General features: G+C 33.5%; 1 protein-coding gene across 1 annotated transcript; it reads left to right on the top strand.

The window, feature by feature from the left end:
- The first annotated feature begins 6,397 nt into the window (after positions 1-6,397).
- On the top strand, positions 6,398-17,371 carry LOC115955709 (E3 ubiquitin-protein ligase COP1). The gene is made up of 13 exons (XM_031073970.1): positions 6,398-6,866; positions 7,843-7,920; positions 8,673-8,828; positions 10,233-10,589; positions 11,788-11,945; positions 12,051-12,116; positions 13,215-13,293; positions 13,803-13,958; positions 14,060-14,158; positions 15,227-15,331; positions 15,890-16,069; positions 16,786-16,896; positions 16,973-17,371. The coding sequence occupies exons 1-13, from the start codon at positions 6,540-6,542 to the stop codon at positions 17,141-17,143; spliced, it is 2,043 nt and encodes a 680-aa protein (XP_030929830.1). The 5' UTR covers positions 6,398-6,539; the 3' UTR covers positions 17,144-17,371.
- Positions 17,372-23,833: the final 6,462 nt, after the last annotated feature.

Consider the following 23,833-nt stretch of genomic DNA (forward strand, 5'->3'; position numbering starts at 1 on the left):
CATCCTTCCAGAGGAGACATAATCCACCCGAGGAACTGCCAGATGCTTTATCGAGGACACCTCTACGCTTGTCATCTCTGAAAAACACAAAGGAGATGCAAAGCCCAATATAACAATCACCTCCACATTTATGAGTTTTTCCTACTTAATGTCAGCTATATTAAATATTGAATGACTGGCTTAAATAGTAGAAACACCCCAAAATTTTATCTTTGTGAACAATAAATGGTAGGAGGAGGTGCTGATAGGACAAGTATCCCTCTAAATCCAGCTAAGAGCAGGACAACTTGCGGAGGAGAGATAGCTATAAAAGGAAGGGGAGGACAATAGGAGGGAGAATCTATAAAAAATCCTAAGGAAGAACAAGAGAGAGAAAGAAAGAAGAGTCCAAACTTATATTTCCTTCCTTTTTTTTCTTCTGAGTGTGCCTTGGGAAACCGATATTCATCAATATAAGATCTCAATTCAGTTATATCCATCTCTAATCATCTATCTGATCTTTCCAATATGGAATTTCCCCCTTTTTTATTAAGAAATTAGTTGTGTTGATCCTAAATTCTTAGCAACCCTAGTGTGCTTTGTGTTTTTGACCCCCACAGATAATTACACATAATTATTTTAAATAATATTAATTATGATTAATATAATTTAAAGGATAATTACACATGACATAGAAAAAAAATCCATCTTGAATTTTATAAAACTAACTTGATTTCTTATATACAATAATATAAATTGCAATTTGCAACCTTACAGTTTGGGTCATTTTGATTTTGCCCTTTAATATTTAAAAATTTAGATTTGAACCCCTAACACTTTGTAACATTTTGCAAAAAGATATTTACATCCATGTTTGATGCTAAGGTGGATGTTAAGTGCCACCTTAGCTAAAAAACAACGTAGTTTTAACGTGTTAAAACTTAAAACTTCATAAATTTTTTGTTTAATTATTATTTTATCATCTTTTTAATGGAGATGTCTAAGATTCAATCTCCCCTTACCTCAACTATTAAAAGTAGAAAGATGGCAAATTAAGGACAATTTTGGACTTTCATTATCATTAACATTTTCTCTCCTTTTTTATCCCCAATTTGAGTGGGGAAAAAATGGTGGGCTCAAGTGGAAAACTCCATTAATTTCATTTTATTTTCTCTCATTTTTACCCCAACCAAACATGATGTAAACTCTACCCAAAAAAAAAAAAAAAAAAAACTTCACGACTGCCATACTCAGCAATTAGATATCAAACCCATCGTGAAATCCACATTCCTTAATCTTATAAGTTATAACCCAAGGAGCAATTTAGTTTTAAGTTTTAAAAACAACCAATGACAAGATATATCTTTGGGCTTTCCGATTTGAAGAGATGCGAATGATGGGGGTTGGAGATTGAAAGGGAAGTGATTGAGAGAAATAGATTTTAAGGATTATATTTTTGAATGATATGTCATGTTTGATTGGACTAGTGATTATTAAGTTTGTAGGTTTTTTTTGACACTTTACAAACACGTCCACACCAAACATGGATATAAGGTGGCACTTGGGTATTGTGTTTCTTGCGTTGCGTTTTCTGTGTGTTTTTTTTTTTTTTTCTTTGATGTGCATCTGGCACTGTTTATTGTTCATAAACAGTGATTTTAGGCTTATGAACAATGCCAAACGTGTGAACAGTAACTTTTTTTTTTGTTGTTTTTAGCTTTTAGTTTTTAGTTTTCAGCAAAATAAACGATATCCAAACTAACTCTAAGTATTTTTATTCAAATCGTTAATAAGGTTACATTAGACTTAAAGGGAAAAATCAAAATGACACGGTGTAAATTACAATTTACTCTATATAATAAATTCTGTTAATGACATGCTTAAACTACAAATCTTCTATATATACACACACGTGTGTTATTATATAGCGTATATAGACTTTAAAATTATTGATAAATTTAGATTCGCCCTAGAAATGGAAAAATATTTCTAATTACAGTACTGCTATTTTAATTGCATCCTCAATGACATGATCCACATTGGAGCATCAATGAATGCAAGGCCAAAATTCCTTAGCAATAATAAGCCAATAACTAAACTTAGCTCTCACCACAACAATTGCCTTTGATTCCTCATTCCTCAAAGCTCAAACCTCAGTGCCCACACCTACATGAGTTCTTTCGCATAGGGCACAGTTAATACAGCTCCCTTGATAATGATAATCACTTACGGTACCAACACCCCGATGCCCTGAATTTAAAACCCAGTCCTTTCAGCTTGACGCCATCCACGTTTATTTGTAACAGTTTACACTTTATAGGGGTGGAGATGTATGATACACTAAAATGCAACTACAATTCTGTTTCTTTCACAAGATATCTACAATGTATCCGAATCATCAATTTTGAAAATAAAAATGTATTAATGCATATCCATCAAAAAAGAAAATCAAATTTGGATTGAGTAAGAATATGATAAAGAAGCATATATAGAAATGATTACATTACAAGCGAAAATAGTCTGTTTACTGTTTAGTGTGTGTGTTGGATTTACTTTCACTGAAATTTTATTTTGGCTATTTATTAAAAATAAATAAATAGAATACATAAACAAATAAATTATATAAACTAAATTAAAAGTTAATCCACAACAACTGCCCAACTTGGTTTTGTTGTACAGTTGTACTTGCCTTAACAAGTACTCCATTTAATTAACCTGGCTCCTTCTAGCGTGGTAGCGCAATTACGTGATCACCATTAGCTAATAAATTATTAGTTGGAAGAAAACCAAGTGATGTTAATGGTGTGTGAGAAAACTAACACAAACATTTTAATGCAACTTTTGTGAAGAAAAAAAAATTGTAAATGAAGCATCGTTGTCAGGAAATAATTACGGCAGATGGAGTAAGAGAGAAACAAGAAAGAATGTTTCCTCAAAAAAAAAAAATATATATATATATATATATATTTATATATATATATATATGTGGAGCCAGGGAACTTATGATCCGGCCCACGCTTTACTAGGGCCCAGGACCCGTGCCGAGGAAGGTATTTGTCGAGGACAAATAGGGAAGGGCCGAAATGCCAGGGGCACAGCCGAGGATGACCCTGTCCTCGGCATTCCAAGACTTCAAAGGGAAGAGTAACATCTCATTGAAGGCTGCCCCCAAAAAACTCCCTGAAGAAGAGGCGAGTAGAATTGGACCCACGTGGGGGTACGGTGCGGAACTAGTTCAAGGTAAATACGTTACCTCCGCATTAAATGCGCTTGCAAATGTGTTAACCATATTAATGAGAAAAGACGCCTGAACAGGGTGACTTCGGTCATCGCAACTAACAAAAAGTAAGGAGAGACAGCTGATGGGACGGACACTTAAGTAGGCACCTGCCTGATCAACAAGTGGAGGATTAAGATCAACCAAAAATGGCTATATAATGTGAAGGTTGATGCACCAAAAAAGGCTGGAAAAAAGGTCAAGAACCAGAACTTCCCAGACTGCCTTAAGGAGAAAGACTCCTCGAGCGAACACGGTTTAATTCTGTATGAACACCACGACGAACCACCGTCCGGTGACCAAGGCCTAGCCTTTCAAACCCATGCTCTACAAATGATATTGTTTGGGCCTTTTTTACGTGCGAACCCAATATCATTTTGGGTCGTTACAAATTGAGTCCTTACATATATATATATATATATATATATATATTAAAGCATACTTTTGGACCTTTAGAGGATGTTTGGTACATACACTAAAAAACATATGTTTTGTTCTTTGAAAACATGTGTAGAAATATGTGTAGGTAAAAAAGTGTGTGGAAATGTGTGTAATGTTGTTTAAAAACTGACAGTATGTGTTTGAAATTATGTATCAAACAGCCCCTTAATGTTTGATTTTGTTTTTCCATTGGTATTATCATAGGTGTTATATTTACATAGTTTTACTCAAAAGTGACCTATATTAGTCAATGTATAATTATGTAAATTTACAATAACTTGCTACAATATCTGTGTAAATTTATACTAATACTGTTTATTTTTCATTTAGGTTGTGTTTGGCTTAATGTAAAATGTTTTCAAAGGGTAAAATATTTTCAGGTGTTTGATTGTGTTCTTAAAAATCTTTTGAAAAACACATTTTTCTACTAGTTTCTCATATTTTCTCATCTTCCAAACAAATATAATAATAGAAAATGTCAATATATAAACAAAAGAAACAAAAAACAAAACAAAAAGAATTCAATCTTTCTTAAATTAGACACTGATTGTGAGAGAGGAAGAGAGAGCGAGGTCAGATTGTGATATGGTGGTAGAGGGAGGAAGAGAGAGAAAGATGGAGGCAGAGGGAGGAAGAGAGAGGAAAGTGGAGGAAAAGTTTACCTTGATCAGCAGTGAGAGGACCGGCCACAGATGGCAGTGGAATTGGAAAGGGGTTGCAGTGAGCATTCTCTCTCTTTCTCTCTAAGTAGAAGCTGAAAATGGGTGTAATTTGTTTGAAGGTGAAATATACAAGTATAAATGGTTTTACAATGAAGGGCGTGAAATTTTACAGTCAACTGAAATTCCTTTTCAATTTGACTGAGTTTTTTGGCCAACCCAAACACAACCGATGGCGTAAAATATTTTCTGTATTTCTTTTACACTCGAAACAAAAACAGCCTTGGTTTTTTATTTATTTATTTTTTATTTTATTTATTTTATTATTTTTTTTTAAGGATGAAGGAAAAAAGTAGATGGTGGTTGTGTGTAAAGAAAGAAAAATAATTTTTAAAAATCAAGAGAAATTGATATTTTAATGAAATGTAATGTAAAAAAGATAATCTGATATGAAATGTTTTGAAAAGTAAGTACGTAAAAAAAAAAAAAATTATGTTAAAATAGACAAAAAATTTTGTATGAGATGATCCATATGCTGTTAACATTTAATCCGGTGATAAAGTGTGTTTGGCATTAACTTTAAGTTTTAAGTTTTAGTTTTTAGGAGATTCTAGCCTTTTGCCTTTAATTTTGAAAAAAATTAGCAATATACCCCTTTTTCGAAACTATATAAGGATATGCCCCTGTTTCGATACTCGATTACTTTAAAATCGAGTTTCATTAAAATACTCGATTCGTAGAAAATCGAGTTATTTCAAATAAAATTAAAAAAAAAAAAAAGCATAGAACTCGATTTTAGGGAAGTCGAGTTCCAAAATGCCGCCATAAGGCTTTAAAACGTCACTATAGGGCTTAAAAACGCCACTATAGGGCCCCTTGAACTTGGTATGGGGACTTATAAAATTTTTTTGCAGGAAAACGCCGCTATAGGGCTCTAAAACGTCACTATAGGGCTTAAAAACATCACTATAGGGCCTAAAAAAATCACTATAGGGCACCCAGAACAAAGCGATTACACTTATAAAAAATTTTGCAAAAAAACGCCGCTATAGGGACTTAAAACGTCACTATAGGGCTTAAAAACGCCACTATAGGGCACCATGAATATGGGCCAATCACACTTCTAAAAATATTTGCAGGAAAACGCCGTTATAGGACTTTAAAACGTTACTATAGGGCTTAAAAACGTCACTATAGGGCTCCCTGAATATAGAGCAATTACACTTATAAAAATTTTTTTTGCATGGAACTCGATTTTCAGGAAATCGAGTTCCATTTCAATTTTTTTTTTTTATATATTTTTTTTAAGTTTGATTGGGCATAACTCGATTTTCTACAAATCGAGTATTTAATTGAACTCGATTTTTGGATAATCGAGTATCGAAACAGGGGCACGCTCCTATATAGTTTGCAAACAGGGGCATATTGCTAATTTTTTTCAAAATTAGGGGTAAAATGCCAGAATCCTCAACTGTGTACCATTTTTATTTTATTTTATTTTTCACTTTTTATCACTTTTTCAAAAAATTTCAATGTACATATATACTTTATTACATTTTTAATAAAAATCTAGATAAATTGTTTCTAAACAGACACCAACGTTGTTCCACTTATCTGAAGGTGGCATTTGAATCCGGATGATTTGCGTTTTGTGTTTGCGTTTTCATTTTTTATTATTATTTTTTTTAGCCGTGAATGTTGACTTTCTACATGAACAGTGCACCTGTGCACTGTTCATAGGATTCACAAATATCATTTTTTAGTAAATTTTTCATTAAATAGGTTTCACAATACTATTCATATATTTAAAAATATTTAAAAATTATTTTATTACTGTGTTTTCAGTTTTTAGCCGTATCCAAATGCCTAAAATATAATATTGTAATTAAATATATAAAAGCAAAAGTGAAAATTTTAAAAACCAAAATAAAACAAAATTTTGGAAGCGCTGAGCCTGATCACGTGGGCGGTTCTCACCCTCACAACCTAAGCTATGGGCCCCACTCCCACTCTTCTTCTTCTTCTTCTTCTTCTCCTCTCTCTTCCGCTCTCACATTTCAATTCCAAACAAGCTGATGATTTCCACACAGAGACAGTGAGAGATATAGTCATATATATATATATATATAGAGAGAGAGAGAGAGAGAGAGAGAGAGAGAGAATTTATACACGCAGAGAGAGATATGGAGGAAGTTTCAACGGGGGCTGTAGTCCCCGCGGTGGTGAAGCCATCTCCGGAGACACCAAAGCGATCGCCATCCCCAGCCGCGGCGGCGGCAGCATTAACTCGTGCTGAAAAAGAAGCCGGCGTTGAACAGTGGGACGAGCTGGACAAGGATTTTCTGTGTCCGATATGCATGCAGATGATCAAAGACGCGTTTCTCACAGCCTGCGGCCACAGCTTCTGCTACATGTGCATCGTCACCCATCTTCGCCACAAGAGCGATTGCCCTTGCTGTTCACAGCCCCTCACCATCCAAAACTTGTTCCCCAACTTCTTGCTCGACAAGGTTCCTTCTCCATTAAATCCTAATTAACTTCGGAATTTTGCATTGACTAGTCCTAATAGTGGTTTGGATTAATTTAGTGTATGATTGACGCTTAAAAACGAGTTCCAATTGCCTTGTAATGTGGCCAATTTTGCTTAATTTATAGCTAATTAATAATTGAAATGAATTGGATTCAAGTGCTTTGCTATAATCTCTTTTCTCTTCTCTATCTCAAATAAATTTCAGAGGTAAGTGAGGAAAACAGTTTCGAATTACCATTGACTATGCCTGATACTTTGAATTAGCTGCTTAAGTTGTTATTCGAGAATTAGCTTTGCTTAATATGAAATTCACCAGTTAAGAGAGAGAGAGAGAGAGAGAGAGAGAGAGTTTATTTCAAATTCACTAGTCGTTTCAATTTCGTATTATTAGTCAGGATTAAATACAATGAACTTGTACTTTTTTATCCTTCATTCAAGTCATTTAAACTTAAAATTGAAATCCAAATCATTCATTAGCAAATAATTAATGTTGAAAAACCACTGTCAGTTGCCTTTGTAATGTGGCTTGGATTGGCCGATTGTGATTCGTTTGATCGTGGTAAGTCCTTTTTCTCTTTTTTTTACCATAAAATAATGTTAGATGTAAGTGAGCTCAAAATTGTGAAAGTTTGTGAAAGTTCTTCAGTAAATTTTGCAAAAGAAGGAATTACTCATTAAGGTTTCTATGTAGTATAAGCTAAACATGCGGACACGCCAAATTTGAACCTAATGGCTTAGTTTATGTAACTTCCTTTCCATGTGTAGTTGCTTTTGTGAAATCACTATAGCTAACAACATCGTTACTTGTTAAGAAAAAAGAGATCAAACCAGCATCATTATTTTGGATTATATGTGTAGTTTGAACACATATAATGCTTTGCATTATTTGTATCTTGAAATTAACTACTTCAAAATGCAGCTTATTGTTATACGGTTTCTCTGTACCACATTTGTAGCTACTGAAGAAGGCTTCTGCTCAACAAATATCAAAAACTGCTTCTCCTGTGGAACATCTTCGTCATTCATTACAACAGGTCAGTTTTCAAGGGACTAATATGTATTTTTATGATTACATTTGCTTATCCTGCTCCAGTTTGCATATGGAGATTGTCTTATGGGGCCATTTATTTTATGTTGTGATCCTAAGGGTCCAGTCTATTTTCTTTTAGTATCATTCTATATGGTTAATTAGTTTTATTCTTGGATTGATTGGGCATATGCTAGGAAGCATAGACACTTCATTTACGGTGCCGTACCTGTGTCATATCTGTGTCATACCGGTGTTGTACTGGCTGTTTTATGTTATAATTTTATCCGTGTCCGTGCTTCCTAGGGCTTATGTAGTTCTTTCTTGTTTCTATTTAATTAATGATAAATTTCCTTGTTATTGTCCCGATATGAGATTGTAATTTCCTAAAGTGCATTACTTTGATAGGACAAACAGAGGGTGATGACCTTTTTTTACAGCAGCACTTGTATATATATAAATTGTGTTTGTGAGACATCCTAAGTTCATAAGCTTAAAATGAATTCATAAAATCTTACTTATCAAAAAAGAAAAAAGAAAAGAATTCATAAAATCTTGCATATTCATGCTTGTACTTTTATATTGTATTTTATTTTATTTTTCTCTAGATATTTGTAATTTTAGACACATTCTTTGATCGGTCCCTTGTATACTCCTCATGTTGTGTACTAGGCTTTGCCCATTTTGTTTTAATAAAAATTCTTACCTATTAGGAAAATAGAAACTTTATGAATTATCTTTTTAATGAAAATGTGGCAGGGTTGTGAAGTATCAATTAAGGAGCTAGACACCCTCTTATTGCTCCTTACAGAGAAGAAGAGAAAAATGGTACAAGAAGAAGCCGAGAGAAATATGCAAATACTGATGACCTTCTTGCACTGTTTAAGGAAGCAAAAAGTTGATGAGCTGAATGAGGTTTGTTGCCTTCAGCTTGGGCCCTCTTTTTACAGCTTAGTCATGTTGATTTGGGCAAGTAATTTTTGCTACCTGCTTTCCCTCTTTCTTTGGTGTCTTCATAAACATGTATTATGTTTGGGGACCTATTGCATTGTTGGCCATAAAAGGTGGCATTTTCCCCCATAAGCTGATGGTTACTTACGCTCCGTTTGTTTCGATAGAAAATATTTTCAGGAAAATATTTTCCCATTTTACAGTGTTTGTTTTGCAGTGAAATATTTAGTCAAAAGTAAAATATTTTCAGTCAACCAAATCAATCTAGACAAATTTGTGTAAAATATTTTACACTTAAAATTTTGGTAAAACATTTTACATTTGCTCTCCTTCCTCTTACCTGATACTTTCACTTCCTCACAACTCAGTCCCTCTCAGTTTTTGCTCTCCCTCTCTCACGACTACTATATCTTCTCACTCTCAAGTTCTCCCTCCACTTTCTTCTTTTCTCTCTGGCAGTCCATTGGGACTCCTACTGGTGAGCGGTGAGGTGGTCGGCGTCGATGTCTCCAGCATAGAGGTTGCGGCAGTAAGTGTGGTGCCAATCGTCAATCTGGGTTGCTGTGTCTCTCTCTCTCCTCCCTTCTACACTCTTCCTCATGTTCCTAATATCTTTCAGGCCACATCTCTCAAATCTGGATGAGTGGGTTGTCAGTAGTGGATTTGGTTTTGAGTTTGGTAGGTGGATTTAGTTTTGGGTTTTGGTGGCTGGGTTTTGTTTTGATTTGGCAGCTGGGTATGGTGTTGGGTGATCGATGGTTTGTTGTGGTGGTTGGGTATGGTTTTGCTGGGTTTTGTTTTGAGTTTGGCGGCTGGGTATGGTGTTGGGTGATCTATGGTTTATTGTGGTGGCTGGGTATGGGTATGATTTTGGTGGCTGGGTATGGTTTTGCTGGGGTTTGTTTTGAGTTTGGCAGCTGGGTATGGTGTTGGGGGTGGGTTCCGGTGTTGATGATGGCTGGTTGGTGGCAACAGCAGTGATGGCCTTTTATTTTCTTCTTCCCAATCTGGATTTGGTACTATTGTTGGTGGTTTGTGTTTGCACTCAGTGGTGGTTGGTGGTGGCTGATTTGTGCTTGCATTTTCAAGTGTCTAGGACAATCCAAACACTTGAAAATGTTTTACTGAAAATATTTTACTGTAAAATTTTTTACTTGTAAAATATTTTACATTTGAAAATATTTTACTTCGAAACAAACTGAGTGTTATTGATGTCTTTTAGAGATATCAGGTGGACTCATCAAATTAGGTACCCTCACTCCTGCCTATGTGTTTTTTTACTTTAGGTTAACCAGCTTTTGGTCAATCTTCACTGAAACAATAACATTAATTGATATTTAGGTCATAAGAATTCCTTTTCTTTTGTAGGTACAAACTGATCTCCAGTTTATTAAAGAAGACATAACTGCTGTAGAGAGACATAGAATGGAGTTGTATCGTACAAGGGACAGGTATTCTGTGAAACTGCGTATGCTTGGAGATGATTCTAGTGTGAGAAAACCGTGGCCATCATCAATAGATAAGAACACCAGTGAGCTTAGCTCTGGTTCACCAAATGCACGTAAGGGGTTGGCTACATGGAATCTTCAAAATAAGAAAGTAGACGGAAAGTCTCATGTAATCTCTCACGGACTACAGAGAAAAGATGCTTTAAGTGGATCAGACTCACAGTTCATCAACCAATCCAGTTCATCTGTAGCAAGAAAAAAGCGGGTCCATGCACAGGTTTGTTATCTTATTTGGTTTCATCTATAGAAATATTATCCTTATTTGGTTTCATCTATAGAAATATTATCCTAGTTGTTTTCTTTGTTGAATAGTTATTGTGCCTGGCAACCATCTTTAATCTGTGAACTACAATGTTAGCTAGTGCTAGTGGGTAGACACTGAAAAGTGAAAAATGTCAAAAACCTACTATATCACCTTGTATGTTGGTTTTCATATTAAATGCTATCCGAAATCTTAATGTTGTTATGCATGGGATCTCCTCTCTTGTATACTTGTGCTTTGTTGGAGTCCCCTTGGGCGTGGCATGGGCATCTTTTTAGTCTAATAGTTATATAGAAGCAATAAAATTCTTGCCGAACTAAACTAAAAAAATAAATACCGAGGTTCAGGTACAGTCTGATTCTGCCTGCAAATGTTCAGGATGTATATTCAGAAACTGTTCTTGGTATATGCTAGTTTGGACTTTATTGTAAAACAAGTGTTTCTAGGGTGATTAGGTTTAGTGCATATTTGCAATGTGACGTGGGAAGCACAAGGAAAGATTTATTTTAATTTACTTTTGGGGTCAACTGTATTTTATTTAAGGCTCTAGTATCTTTTTAGGTTTAATATTATTTTAATTTAAATTCAAGGGTATTTTTATGATTAGTCAATCAGGGTTTTCTATGCCAGTTAGAATTGGGCTTTAGTAGCCTATATAAGCAAAGTACTTTACTCCTATGAAGGGGGATTATTTTGATGAATAAAATTTCTATTGAGATTGTCTCCATGGTATGGTGTTGACTACAACTTGGGTGCTGACTTCTGGAGGTTTTCTTTTGCTTGGTGCTGACTCCAAGCAAGCCTAGGTGTTGACTCATAGGGTTCTATCCTTTATTTTCATGCTCTTCAATTTCATGGTTGCGGTGTTCTGCATCACATTGATTATTATTGCAAGAATTGTATAGTTGAAACTACCAAGAAGGAAAGCAATATATGTCCCATGTTAATAGTTAGTTCTAGTTATTTTTTCATATTAGCATGTTAATAAGGGTAATTTTGTCATCATGATATTAACCCTAATTTAAATATATGCTAAGGTATGGGCTTTCTTTCTTTCCTCTCACTTTGGCTCTCTCTATTATTCTCACTTAACCCTAAATCTTCATATTTTTCTTCTATTGAGAATCGTTCATATTTTCTTCTTTGGCTACAGTTCAATGACCTACAAGAGTGTTACCTACAAAAGCGACGTCAATTGGCAAACAAACCACATAACCAGCAAGAAAAGGATAAAAGTATTATACCGAGAGAGGGTTATAACGCTGGCCTTGCAGATTTCCAATCGGTGTTGTCTACCTTCACTCAGTACAGGTATGTTTTCAATCTTCAATTTCTTTTTGAGTTAGCTATATTATCGTGTTTTATTTTCATCTATGAGTAGTTCATCTGCAATTTTCTTTTGATCTTTTGAAACAGTCGATTGAGGGTCATAGCTGAACTTAGGAATGGGGATCTATTCCACTCAGCCAATATAGTATCAAGGTGAGTTAATTGTTTTGCACATCATGATTGGCCCTTTGGATTTGAATGTTTGGGTTGATAAACTTGTTTGGTTTGGCCATTTGAAATTATTCACAAAATAATTTGTACATTAATTGGTGTACCTGTATGTATTTAATAGTAATTGAAGTAAAGTACTAAACTTTAAGATTACTTTCACTTAAAAACCTGTTCTATCAATGCATTGACAGTTTGGTAACTTAGAAGGCAATGAAATAACTCAACAATATTTATTCTTACTCCGTTTGTTTCGATAGAAAACCTTGTGTAAAGATAGTTTTCTGTGTTTTCCAGTATTTTGTAGCATAAAAAAAAATTAGTCAAAGGAAAACTATCTTTAGTAAACAGAAAAAGCAAGACTTATCTTTAGAGATTGTTTGCTACTAAAATTTTTTGGAAAACAACTCTATCTCACAGCAAACTAAATAAGGGAAGTTAGAAGATTATTTTTCAACTCATTTAAGGTTGCTACTAAACATAGAAAAATGAGATAGTTTTATAGAAAATACATTTTGAAAAATGACTCATTTTTTAGAAAACATTATCGCCAAAACAAACAGAGCATTAGTGCATTTTTGCTCCCCAAATATAAGTTCTAGTGTGAGACATGCACATACATGTGAGAAACAGTGTATCGTCATGTCACAAATGACTAAGAAAGCAAATCCCTGCTCTTGTTGTACTATTGTGTCCTCTCAGTTGAATATAATTTTATAACTTAAAAAATCAATATAAAATCTCAGCTCTTTTTTTAATCTTTAACACGACAAAATAGTTTTGTTGGACATTTACAATCTACCCTGGTAGTTGGAAAATTATTACTGTTAATGGAGAAAAGAGTTGTTCTGTTACAAGGACCAGATAAAGTTGAAATGAAAGTCTGTTGCGAGTAATGATGGTCTGTAATTGAATGGAAGATAGAGCAATATGAAAAAAATGATTCGTGTAGGCGTGCAATATGAGACTTTGTGGATGTTGCTTCTTAAATTTTTGATGTAGCTTCTGTGTGTGTGTGTTGTATAGCTTTTTCATGATTATTACAATCTGCTGGACTTTAGAATTGACCATGTTTTATTGCAGCATTGAATTTGACCGTGATGATGAGTTGTTTGCTACCGCTGGAGTTTCTCGGTGCATAAAAGTTTTTGACTTCTCCACGGTAAGGTTTTGGTTTAAAGTACTTTTTTACTTTTGCTTTTTGGTTCTATCCATAATTGCTGAGCATAAGTGGGATAGAAAGTTGGCTTAGACTGGATGCACAGGACATACATGAGACAATGATGGGCTGGTTGGCTAACACTTCTCAAAGTTCTTTGACTTCATTACATAATCCTTGTTAAATATCTACTATATTTGAAATTAGCTGAAGTAATCATTATGTAAATTGATCACTTGAAGAAGGATATTCCCTAGTTTTGGTGGCCATTTCTATGTCTTCCAATAAATTTTCATATTGCTTTCTGCAAATGGAAGTTCTGATTATTTTGCCTCAACTATTGGTGAATCTCCGCTGACGGAGGCCTATATTGTGTTTGATTAAGTCGTTCATTTAATGGCAACAGATTCTACTTCAGGGCTCTAGTGCTGATGTATCAGTTTGATAAAATGCACTATTTACTATATATTTCTCGAGTTGGGTTGGTGACTGTGCTAGCTATTGCTTTCTAGGTTGTGAATGAACCTACTAATATGCACTATCCTGTTGTGGAGATGTCAACGCGTTCAAAACTAAGTTGCTTGAGTTGGAACAACTTTGATAAGAACTACATTGCTAGTAGCGATTATGAGGGAATTGTGACGGTTTGGGATGTAAATACTCGGCAGGTAATGATTAGAAGCATCATGGCGAATCTTGTTCTATTACTCATATAGTCTGCTCTTATTCCTCTAAGATTCTTATCTCAGTAACATGTACCTTTTTCCAGAGTGTGATGGAGTATGAAGAGCATGAAAAACGTGCATGGAGTGTTGATTTTTCACGTACAGAACCATCAATGCTTGTATCTGGTAGTGATGATTATAAGGTACTGTGCAACATACCTTTCTATCTTAACCAAGTCTGCTGCTTTAGTTATCTATCAAGTAGCATTTGATAGCATTCTGAGATGACAAGTTGAGGAGATAATATGCTCTGTTTGCATGTGAAATTAATGCATTGAATGTGTTAGGAAATCCCACATCGGTTGGGCTTCAGACTTGATTGGGTATTAGTTCTAGTAGGCCTCTCCACTAATAGTTTGTTTAAATGCATTTTTACACTTCTTCATAATCAAAATTGAATGTGAGGATTCAGTTGCTGGTAACTTTTACTTGTATCTTACTTGACTGATCTTGTGAATGGGGTCATATGAATAGTGACTCCATTTCAATGTTTTTAGAGTCGCTGTCTTTTTCTACATAAATCTTTATTTGTAGTCTTTTCTTTAATAAAATTATTCTTACTTATCAAAATAAAAAATAAAAATTTCCATAGTGTGAAATTGGTGGACATGAGTGTATTGTTATCAATGATCCAATACACACCGATTTTGGACATTGCAGTAAAGTACTGTAATGAAACTAAGTGCAATATGCATCTGGTTTTTGGTTTTGCGTGTTTGATGTGCTCTCTTCCATGGGTGAGCTTCACTGATAGTCCACACTAATTACGTGACTCCTATTTTCCTCCAGTTGGTATAAATGTGCCATTTAAGCATTTGGACTGCTTTATTTCCTTTATGTGTACTTGTACTTCCTTATGGTTAACTGGAAAGCATGAAGAAAGTTGCCTCACATGAACTAAGCATAAGTCTAGTTTGATTCCTAGGCTTATCGTCAATCCATCATACCAACATTAGCAAAATCATAGCCAGAGGTAAAATGTAAAACTTTGCTCATTGTGTGAGGAGAAAGTTAGTAGGTAATAATTGATCAAGCAAATACCAATGACCTGGTTAAATTTTATCTTTTGTCTGTACATCTAGATTCTGGATTAAATGTCGAATTTTTGAATACTTCATGGTTTATGTCCTTTTCAACATGTGATATCTAAGCAGTTGTGGACCCTCTCTAAATTAACCATATGCTGCATCTTTTCTGTGTATGACAAACAGGTCAAAGTTTGGTGCACAAAGCATGAAGCTAGCGTTCTTAATATTGATATGAAAGCAAATATATGCTGTGTCAAATATAATCCTGGATCTAGCAATTACATTGCGGTATGTGCCTTTCATTTATATTTTTGAAGACAAATGTATGGTGCTAAGTCATTTTGCATTGGATTCTTGTTGATTTTCACAACAAATCAATGTGGAGCTGAACTAGTGCTTTGGTCAGCACTGCTGACAATGTGTAGTGCATTACATACCTGTCATACATACCCCCTTCAACCCCCACCCCCAAAAAAAAAAAAAAAAGAGAGACAATGATCAGTGTAATAGTGCTATTCTTTGGTTTGATCCACATGTAAAGTTGTGTGCATGCTCATGCATAAACAAGATCAGCTATTTGACTATTTTTGGTGGATTTGGTGTTATGGGGATAAGCCTATTGTGCAGCAAAGGATCCTACTTATGTTGTAATTGCATTTTAAAGTCGGGTAATCTGTTGATAACTATTTTCCAAATTGAATCCCATATACAAGAATTTCACATTCTACTTTTATAATTAAAATCAGTCATACATTGCCTTATCCAATGGCATGGACATGTTTTCTTAATATTTGATCTCCTTTGGAATCTAGCCTCTAAAACATTCTGTTTTTTATTTCCCTTCAGGTTGGTTCAGCAGATCATCAAATCCACTATTATGATTTAAGAAACATCAGTCATCCAGTCCATGTATTCAGTGGGCACAGGAAAGCTGTTTCATATGTGAAATTCTTATCAAACAATGAGCTTGCTTCTGCTTCTACAGACAGCACATTACGGTTATGGGATGTGAAGGAAAATTTGCCAGTAAGTACTACACGCATACATACGTAGCTATCTATCTGTCTGTCTGTGTATACACACACTTTTTAAAGTACCGTACTTACCCAATCTTAACGGTTCATCAATTATTATAAAATACATATATTAAATAAGGTAATATCTTATGTTAACAGTTAAGATTAGATGTGTATGGTACATAGCCGAGAACCATGCACCTCAACTAGTTGGCACCTCCTGTTTGTTTCCGAGACATCCAGGTTCAAATCCCCCCTCCCTTGAGGTGTTATTTGACCTAGAGCTTATTGGAAGACGGCAGTTGCAGTGTGCACCAAAAATTGTCAGTAACTTTATGCTCCATTGAAGGCTTTTAGACAAATTAATTGTTAGTAAAACAAAGGCTTTTAGATAATTTTGTAGCCATCGATAGCCAGAAGATTTAACTTTTGGCCTTCCTTCTATTCATCCGTATGAACTCTAGTTGATGAGTTTCTTACAATATATGAATTATTAAATACTAATTGAAAGGAAAATGCATGACTCCTTGCCTTTTTCCTACTTCAATGGAAATGGAATTCAGCAAACTAATGGCGGTTCTGAATTTTTGGCTGTGGGAGGCATTGGTGTTTTTATTTTATTTTAAAATTAATTTATTGTTGTTATTATTCTACTGCTGTGATATTAGTGTTAAATTAATACAATGACAAAGTCTTCAAATTTCCTCTTTGGAATGATGTTTGCAGGTTCGTACCTTTAGAGGACACACAAATGAGAAAAACTTTGTTGGCCTTACAGTAAATAGCGAATACATTGCATGTGGCAGTGAGACAAATGAAGTATTTGTCTACCATAAGGTTAGTAATATCCGAAGCAGCAGTCTTCCAACATGTAACCTTGAAACAAAGCTAAGTTTTGGTGTTCACTCTGCAGGAAATCTCCAGGCCTGTGACTCGGCATAGATTTGGTTCTCCCGATTTGGATGATGCAGATGATGATATGGCATCTTATTTTATTAGTGCTGTATGCTGGAAGAGTGATAGCCCTACCATGCTAACTGCTAATAGTCAGGGCACGATTAAGGTGTTAGTTCTTGTGGCTTGAGAAGTTAAGAGGGAAAGATCAGAATACTATGAGAGCAGCGGTGAAATTAAGCTGAAAATATCTGTTTTACATCTGAATGTAATGTTTCTTTTTTTGTATATGTCATTTTTTTTTGCTAAATGTATATGTCATTTAAATGTGGAAATTGGTAGGTTTTAGAGGCCATGGTTGTGTAAAATTTATTATTTATAGGTCAAAGGTAGTGCAGCTGAAATTATATTTGCCCAAGCCATTGATCTCTCTCTCTCTCCCCTGAACCTGACTAAATTTATACAGAAAATGAAGAATGACCGTAGAATGTAGGTCAATTATTTCTTAGCAAGTAAGGTGGATTGAAGGTTTTTTACGTGGGATCTTAGTGAATAATGTGGGTCAAAGTTTGTATAATGCGGGATAGGTTTGCAAAGTTATTTAGGCCATGTTTAGGTTTCGTTATCAACGCTCATCCAGAATCTGAAATGCTTAGAATAAAACTAAAACTCTAGAAAGCTTGTATTTCTGTGAGTTGGATCTATAGGTCAAAACCAAATCTTGAATGTCTCATATTAATCCTGAGCATATGTTAGTGTACACATCCAAAACAAAATGAAAAAGCAAAATGTGAGTAGACTTTATGTTTGGCCAAATAAAAAATAAAAAATCGTGAGTTAAAAGTGTACACAAACGTAAACCTTTTCCTCTTACATATACCTACTTATAGAAACTTCTTTTTGTACGAATTACGAAACTAGCTAGCTGATCGTAAATTGTGAGTGAACATGTCATTTTGTCAAGGAAAAAACGAAGCATTGAATTGTGCAGACTTTGTAGACCACAAGATCTGCGGTTATTCATTATTGTGGCAAATATAAAAGGATAAAAACTGTCCACGCTCATTATTTGAACTGTTAAATTACATTATTAAAAAAAAAAAAAAGGAGTAGCGTTTTACACTAACACAGTTTTACACACATTCTCCAAAGCAACTAAAATCGTGACTTACATGATTTTAATAAAATAAATAGTATTTTACACTAACATATAAACAGTATTATACATATCCTTCAAAGTAACTGAAATCGTGACTTAAAATGACGGGTTGTTTTGGTTAGTTTTTAGGGTAAACACAGTTTAACCAGACAAAATCCGATTGTGTTATTGGAATTGTGATATGAAAGCTTGCCTCTGTCTATTGCATTATTTTGTACTCATACCGCGCGGTCTTGTCCATTGCATTATTTGTACTCATCCCACGATGTTGAACAGTTGAACCTAACCTAGGGCTAGCGGAAAAGGCTGTCGTACTTGAATGAACCTCATCTAAATATACATTTTATAATCTGATGGTCATAATTGTATACACAAATACTCACGGTTGAATCAAACAAACATATTCGGATTTTGGACCACTCAAGGCAAAATAGAAAGATAAGAACGAGACCAAATATTTCTTCTGGCTTAAACATGTAAAGTACAAGAGTTGAAAAATAATAATAAAAGAGAAGAAGAAGATGAGGACGATGATGATGGTAACAGAATCACCACTCTTTGTATTGATTGGTGGTTGCTATCCTTGCCCGGTTTCTAATCCCAAGCAAAGGTATAAGAAATGTTTAACCGCTTGTATTTTCGTCACACGTAGAATTCCATTTACCACAAAAAGTAAAAGAAAAAGCCCCTTAGTGCATGAAATAGAGGGGTTTAATTCTAACTAGTAAGACATCGTCTTGACATTTTTTTTTTTTTTTTTTTTGTGGTACGGATGAAGGCGAAACATAAACAAAACGAACTGCTTTTTCATATTGTTGATATTTAAATCAACTGTACATATCTTACAAGAAACATCATCATTTCATACCTCAATAATACAGTGACATATTCATGCAGAAAAGACACTACAAAAATCATGCTAAAGCAAGCTCAGAAGGGATAGAAGAGGACAAGAACTTCCATGAACTCAACTTAAAATTTTTGCATGTTGAGCTTTTTGAAGGATGAAAAGAGTTACCTTGACCTAAATCATTAGTTTCCCGGGCTTGCAAGGTCAAGAAAACTCGAACAGCCTTCATGGAGTTCAAAAAAGGAAGGAAGAAATATAAGAAGAAAAAGCTCAGGAGAGATAACGCCATGACATCTATGACATTATTGTTTGTTTTATCATGCTATAATCCTGACCCAGATGGGCCATGAACAAAGCCACCATGGGTTCATCCACCAACCGAACCATGGTTAGGACCCAAAGTGTGGTGAAGATAGCTCTTGGACTAGAATACTGTTTGAAAAGTGCCAATGTGAGGGGAAGGGGGTGCAGGTAAGGGAATATATATACACATATATTGAAGACTGTTCTCAGGCTCTCAGCCTGAAATAAATGCTGAGGGTATCCACTGGCTGTTTAAATTTTAATTGAAAATGGGGTTGATGTATCATTTTGAGGAAGGGACAGGTCACACAGGAGGGATAATGAGAGTTTGTTTTCTTGGGATTCAGAATCAAACCCTCTATTCCGACTTTTTTTTTTTGATAAACCTATTCCGACTTTTAAAAATAATAATAATAATAATAATAACTTTTTTGTATTTATTTTAAGTTGTAACTAATATTTTTTTTAAGGGAAGTTATTATTTACCCCTTGAACTATCTTTCGTATTGTACTTTACACTATAAGTTTTTTGAATGTATGTTTTATAGTCTAGATTATCATTCTTATTGCACTTTACACTCAAATATTAAGTTTGTTATTAACTTAGATGAAAAAGTATAACATAATATAAAAGACCTAATTCTCCATATTCTCAATCCTTAAAAACAAATAAAAAATTATATTTTATCACTTTAAACTATACTCTCGATCACATTTTGCATTTTAAATATTGAATTTTCATCTAAGTTAACAGCAAACTTGACTTTAAAGGTGTAAAGTGTAACAAAAGTTATAGTTTAGGGTATAAAACATTCATTCGAAAAGCTTAAAGTGCAAAGTGTAATTTGATGTTAGTTTAGGGTGGTAAAGTGCAATTTATTTTATTTTTTTAAGGAAAAAATTTAGATACAATACTTTCATGTTCTGCACCTTAAATTTACTTGATAAAATTCAATCACGTGATTACTTTCTACCTTTTAATTTTGATTGGATTTCCACTCTAGAAGAGGGTACAAAATAGAGAGAGATAGTGTTTGAGTTCAACACTAATTTAATGGGTTTTCTCACAGAAAAATTCTTGTTTTAACATTATTTACTAATTTTGTCAAAGAGCCATATGACTAAATTTTAATTAAGGAACCTAGGTATTAGAATTTAAGTTTTACCCATTTTATATTTCTCTCATAAAAAATAAAAATAAAAATTAAAAAAAAGGAAAGAAGATGCTTCTCTGGTACCTAACTACAAACTAGAGAGTGAGAATATTTTTGCTTGTCTATTTCTTCTAATATCTACCAACAATGCAATCGCAAACGTTTCATTTGTTTTGACGTTTTTTTTTTTTGGGGAAACTAGTTTACCTTGATTTTTTTTTATAGGGGAAACTGTTTATTATTTGATATTTAGTTTTGTTCCTAAAATGCTTTGGAAAATATTTTCTTGTGTTAAGCAAGTACGAATTATTATTATTATAATTATTATTTTTTTCAATTGGATTGTTAGGAATTTCTGTACTTGAGACCCGTCATTTTAAAGAATTTTTTGTAATCTTTCCAAAAGAGGAGGGCTTGCATCAATCCTATATCATTTCACAATGAAGAGACTTATAATCATGTTAGAGATATATTAGACATGTTAATTCAATGTAATTAGTTTAGGCCCACACTTACTATGTGTGTAAGACAAGTCTTCTAATTGTACTAGTGGTCTTGGATTTAGTCTCTTATATATAATTAAAACTTAGCAAAATTTGCCAATTGTTTGACCTGTTTTATTCCTGTTGGTCTTGCAATATCTTGCTAGGCTCAGGTTCAACTTCAACCCATGAGCAATCGGTTGGAAGGTTTTTTCCGTGTTTTTTAAGATGGCTATAAATTTGTCTTAAACGGATAGTCAAATTTTCAATTACATTTTCATCAAAGTTGTTCAAACTCGATCAACTACTCTAGGAGTTAAACCATGAATTAATTGAAGAAGTCATTTTGAAACATTTTTCACAAAAACGAATGCCTGATTGACCTCACTCAAACCTGGTCCAAATTCTTGATTTTCCGTGTTTGATCATAAGTTTGACTTTGGGTTTACTCTTTAGTTCAATCATCACAAATGGGTCGGGGTGGTAATTCGCGTTCGCGTGTCAAGTTGACTCATGAGTATTCGACTATATGGCTTAATACTAACCTGATACATTTATTAAATAAGTTAGAATTCCTCATTTCTAACATGACCCGCTTATCAGATATTATTAAAGCAATTTTTTTTTTTTTTGGTATTAACCCAAGTGATTTGAATTATGAAAAGCCAAACATAATTTATTCAAAACTAAAGTATATCTCAATATCACAAATAATCAATTACAATATGTCTAACAAAATAAACCACAACAACTAACGAGTTTATATACTTAGGGTTTTGAAAGGTATATTGGAAAAATGATATTTTGTTAAACGGGATATACAGGTCAAATGGATTCCGTAGGTTGGACATGAACATAGCATGTTTATTAAATAGGTTAGTCATGTTAATTTGAATATAACACAAACCTATTAAGCCTTAACTCATAATCTGCTAACTTCGTGTTGTGTTTCGCGGTTCGCGTTGGATTTTGTCACCCTTACAAATGAGTCTTGCAATTTTGAAATTCAACAAATTTTGAGTACTAATTGATTTTGGAAAACGTGTTTTTGGGCATTTCAATTTTTACAAACAAATATTTTAAAAATCCCAAGGGATCAAAATCAGGTGATGACAATATGGCGATAAAATTATTGAAAATTACACTAATAAGTATAATGAAAATAATAATGCAATAGCATAAATAAACCAGTTAATAAAAACTATCAATTAAAATTACACACCCATATGCAAAGTTACAAACACTTGAAACCTCTAAATGACATTTGAAAGTTGTTTGTGTGCGACTTTCAAAATTTTTGAGGCAAATCATTCTCATTTTAGAGGTTTCAGGTATTTTCATCATTTTGATGATTTTTGAGGTATATTTTTCATTTTGGTAGTTTTAACTTTTAAGGAGTATTTCAATAATATTAGAGGTTTTGGAGTCATTTGTCATTTGGGAGGTTTCAAGGTTATTTTGTAGGTTTTGAAATATTTTAATCATTATTTTAGAAATTGGTATAGGGTATTTTTATCATCTTAGAGATTTTGAGTAATTTGATAACTTGAAAGGTTTTAGAGATATTTTGGAGATTTTGAGTGTATTTTGTTTATTTTGAAAATTTAAGAAATATTTCTGTCATTTTAGAGGTTGTTAAGATATTTTGGCTACTAGATTGGAATCAGGATATTTTTTAGGACATTTTTGTAATTATGAAGGCTTTAATGGTATTTTAGAGTTTTTGAGTGTATTTTTGTCATTTTGAAAATCTTGGAATATTTCAATCATTTTTAGGGGTTTTGTTCTCTTGCGTCTCAAAATGTTTTACAGTTTTTACACCCTTAAAAACCATAAAACATTTTCAGCCCCAAAGAGGATTTTTTTTTTTTCTAAATGATTTCAGTTTGACCAAGTTTTTTAACCAACCCAAAAAATTAGGTAAACATTTTCCAAAAAATGTTTTATGTTGAAACAAACGGATTTAAATAAGAATTATACAGTATGATGCTTTATTAGAATGAAGTTCTATTTGGGGCTAAATCCCCCCAAACTTGGACGTAGGCATAGTTTTCTAAAACCCCTTCGTTTTGTCTTATTATATTTAGCCCGAAAATTTAATTTAAATATGTGGACAACTCAGAAACTTGAATACAATAGTAATTTTTAAAAACAAAATGTTAAAGACAAATCCAATTTTTTCCTTTTTTACTACAGAAAATATGATTGATACCACATAAACAACATGAATATTAAATTATTTATTCAATTTTTTGTGTTGTGTTTAAATGCTGGCACGTTAGTTTTTTAAAGTTTTTGTAATAGAATATGAATTTGTTTTAGTATTTTCCATTTTAAAATTACTCATGATTTTAGTATGATATTAAGCATCAATTCTTTCAAAAAAAGAAAAAAGAAAAAGAAAAATTACTCTTTTGGACCAAATTGAATCAACAACGATTCAATATGAAATTTTAAATTTCATTCATTAGCCATAGCTAACCTTAAAAAAACTTTGTTGAAGATCAATATTATTACTTGTTTGAGCATAAATCACTTTTTTTTTTAAAAATTTTTTTAAGTGTGGAAGCTACTTATGTTGATTGCAAGTGGTTCAACGTGGAATTTGATTTCATGGATTAAGGATGGGGGTTCGAAAATACCTCGCTACGAGGAATTGTTTTTGGTTAGAAAATGCAAGTAACAAGGAAAAATAAAAATAAACCGATTGAAATTCATAGGTGCTATACCAAGATTCAATTTGAAGGTATTTCTAGTGCCAATATCTTAAAAGTTAAATCGGATAGTAAAGAGAGAAATTCGAAGCCTAATTTATTAAAAGTAAACTAATTCGAAGGTTCAATGTAAACGGATTCAAAGCCTAAAAGCCCTATATAAATATCAAACTAATATCAAATTAATTCGAAACAAACATATTTCAGAAAGCATGAGA

Source organism: Quercus lobata, chromosome 8, assembly GCF_001633185.2.
Source record: "Quercus lobata isolate SW786 chromosome 8, ValleyOak3.0 Primary Assembly, whole genome shotgun sequence".
Classification (NCBI taxonomy): domain Eukaryota; kingdom Viridiplantae; phylum Streptophyta; class Magnoliopsida; order Fagales; family Fagaceae; genus Quercus; species Quercus lobata.

What these genes read in the sequence shown, in the direction of transcription:
- LOC115955709 (XM_031073970.1), top strand. Translation starts at nt 6,540, where the DNA reads ATGGAGGAAGTTTCAACGGGGGCTGTAGTCCCCGCGGTGGTGAAGCCA. An exon ending in AAAAGCGGGTCCATGCACAG is followed by an intron (nt 10,590 to 11,787) that starts GTTTGTTATCTT and finishes CTTTGGCTACAG; the next exon opens with TTCAATGACCTACAAGAGTG. An exon ending in GGGATGTAAATACTCGGCAG is followed by an intron (nt 13,959 to 14,059) that starts GTAATGATTAGA and finishes ACCTTTTTCCAG; the next exon opens with AGTGTGATGGAGTATGAAGA.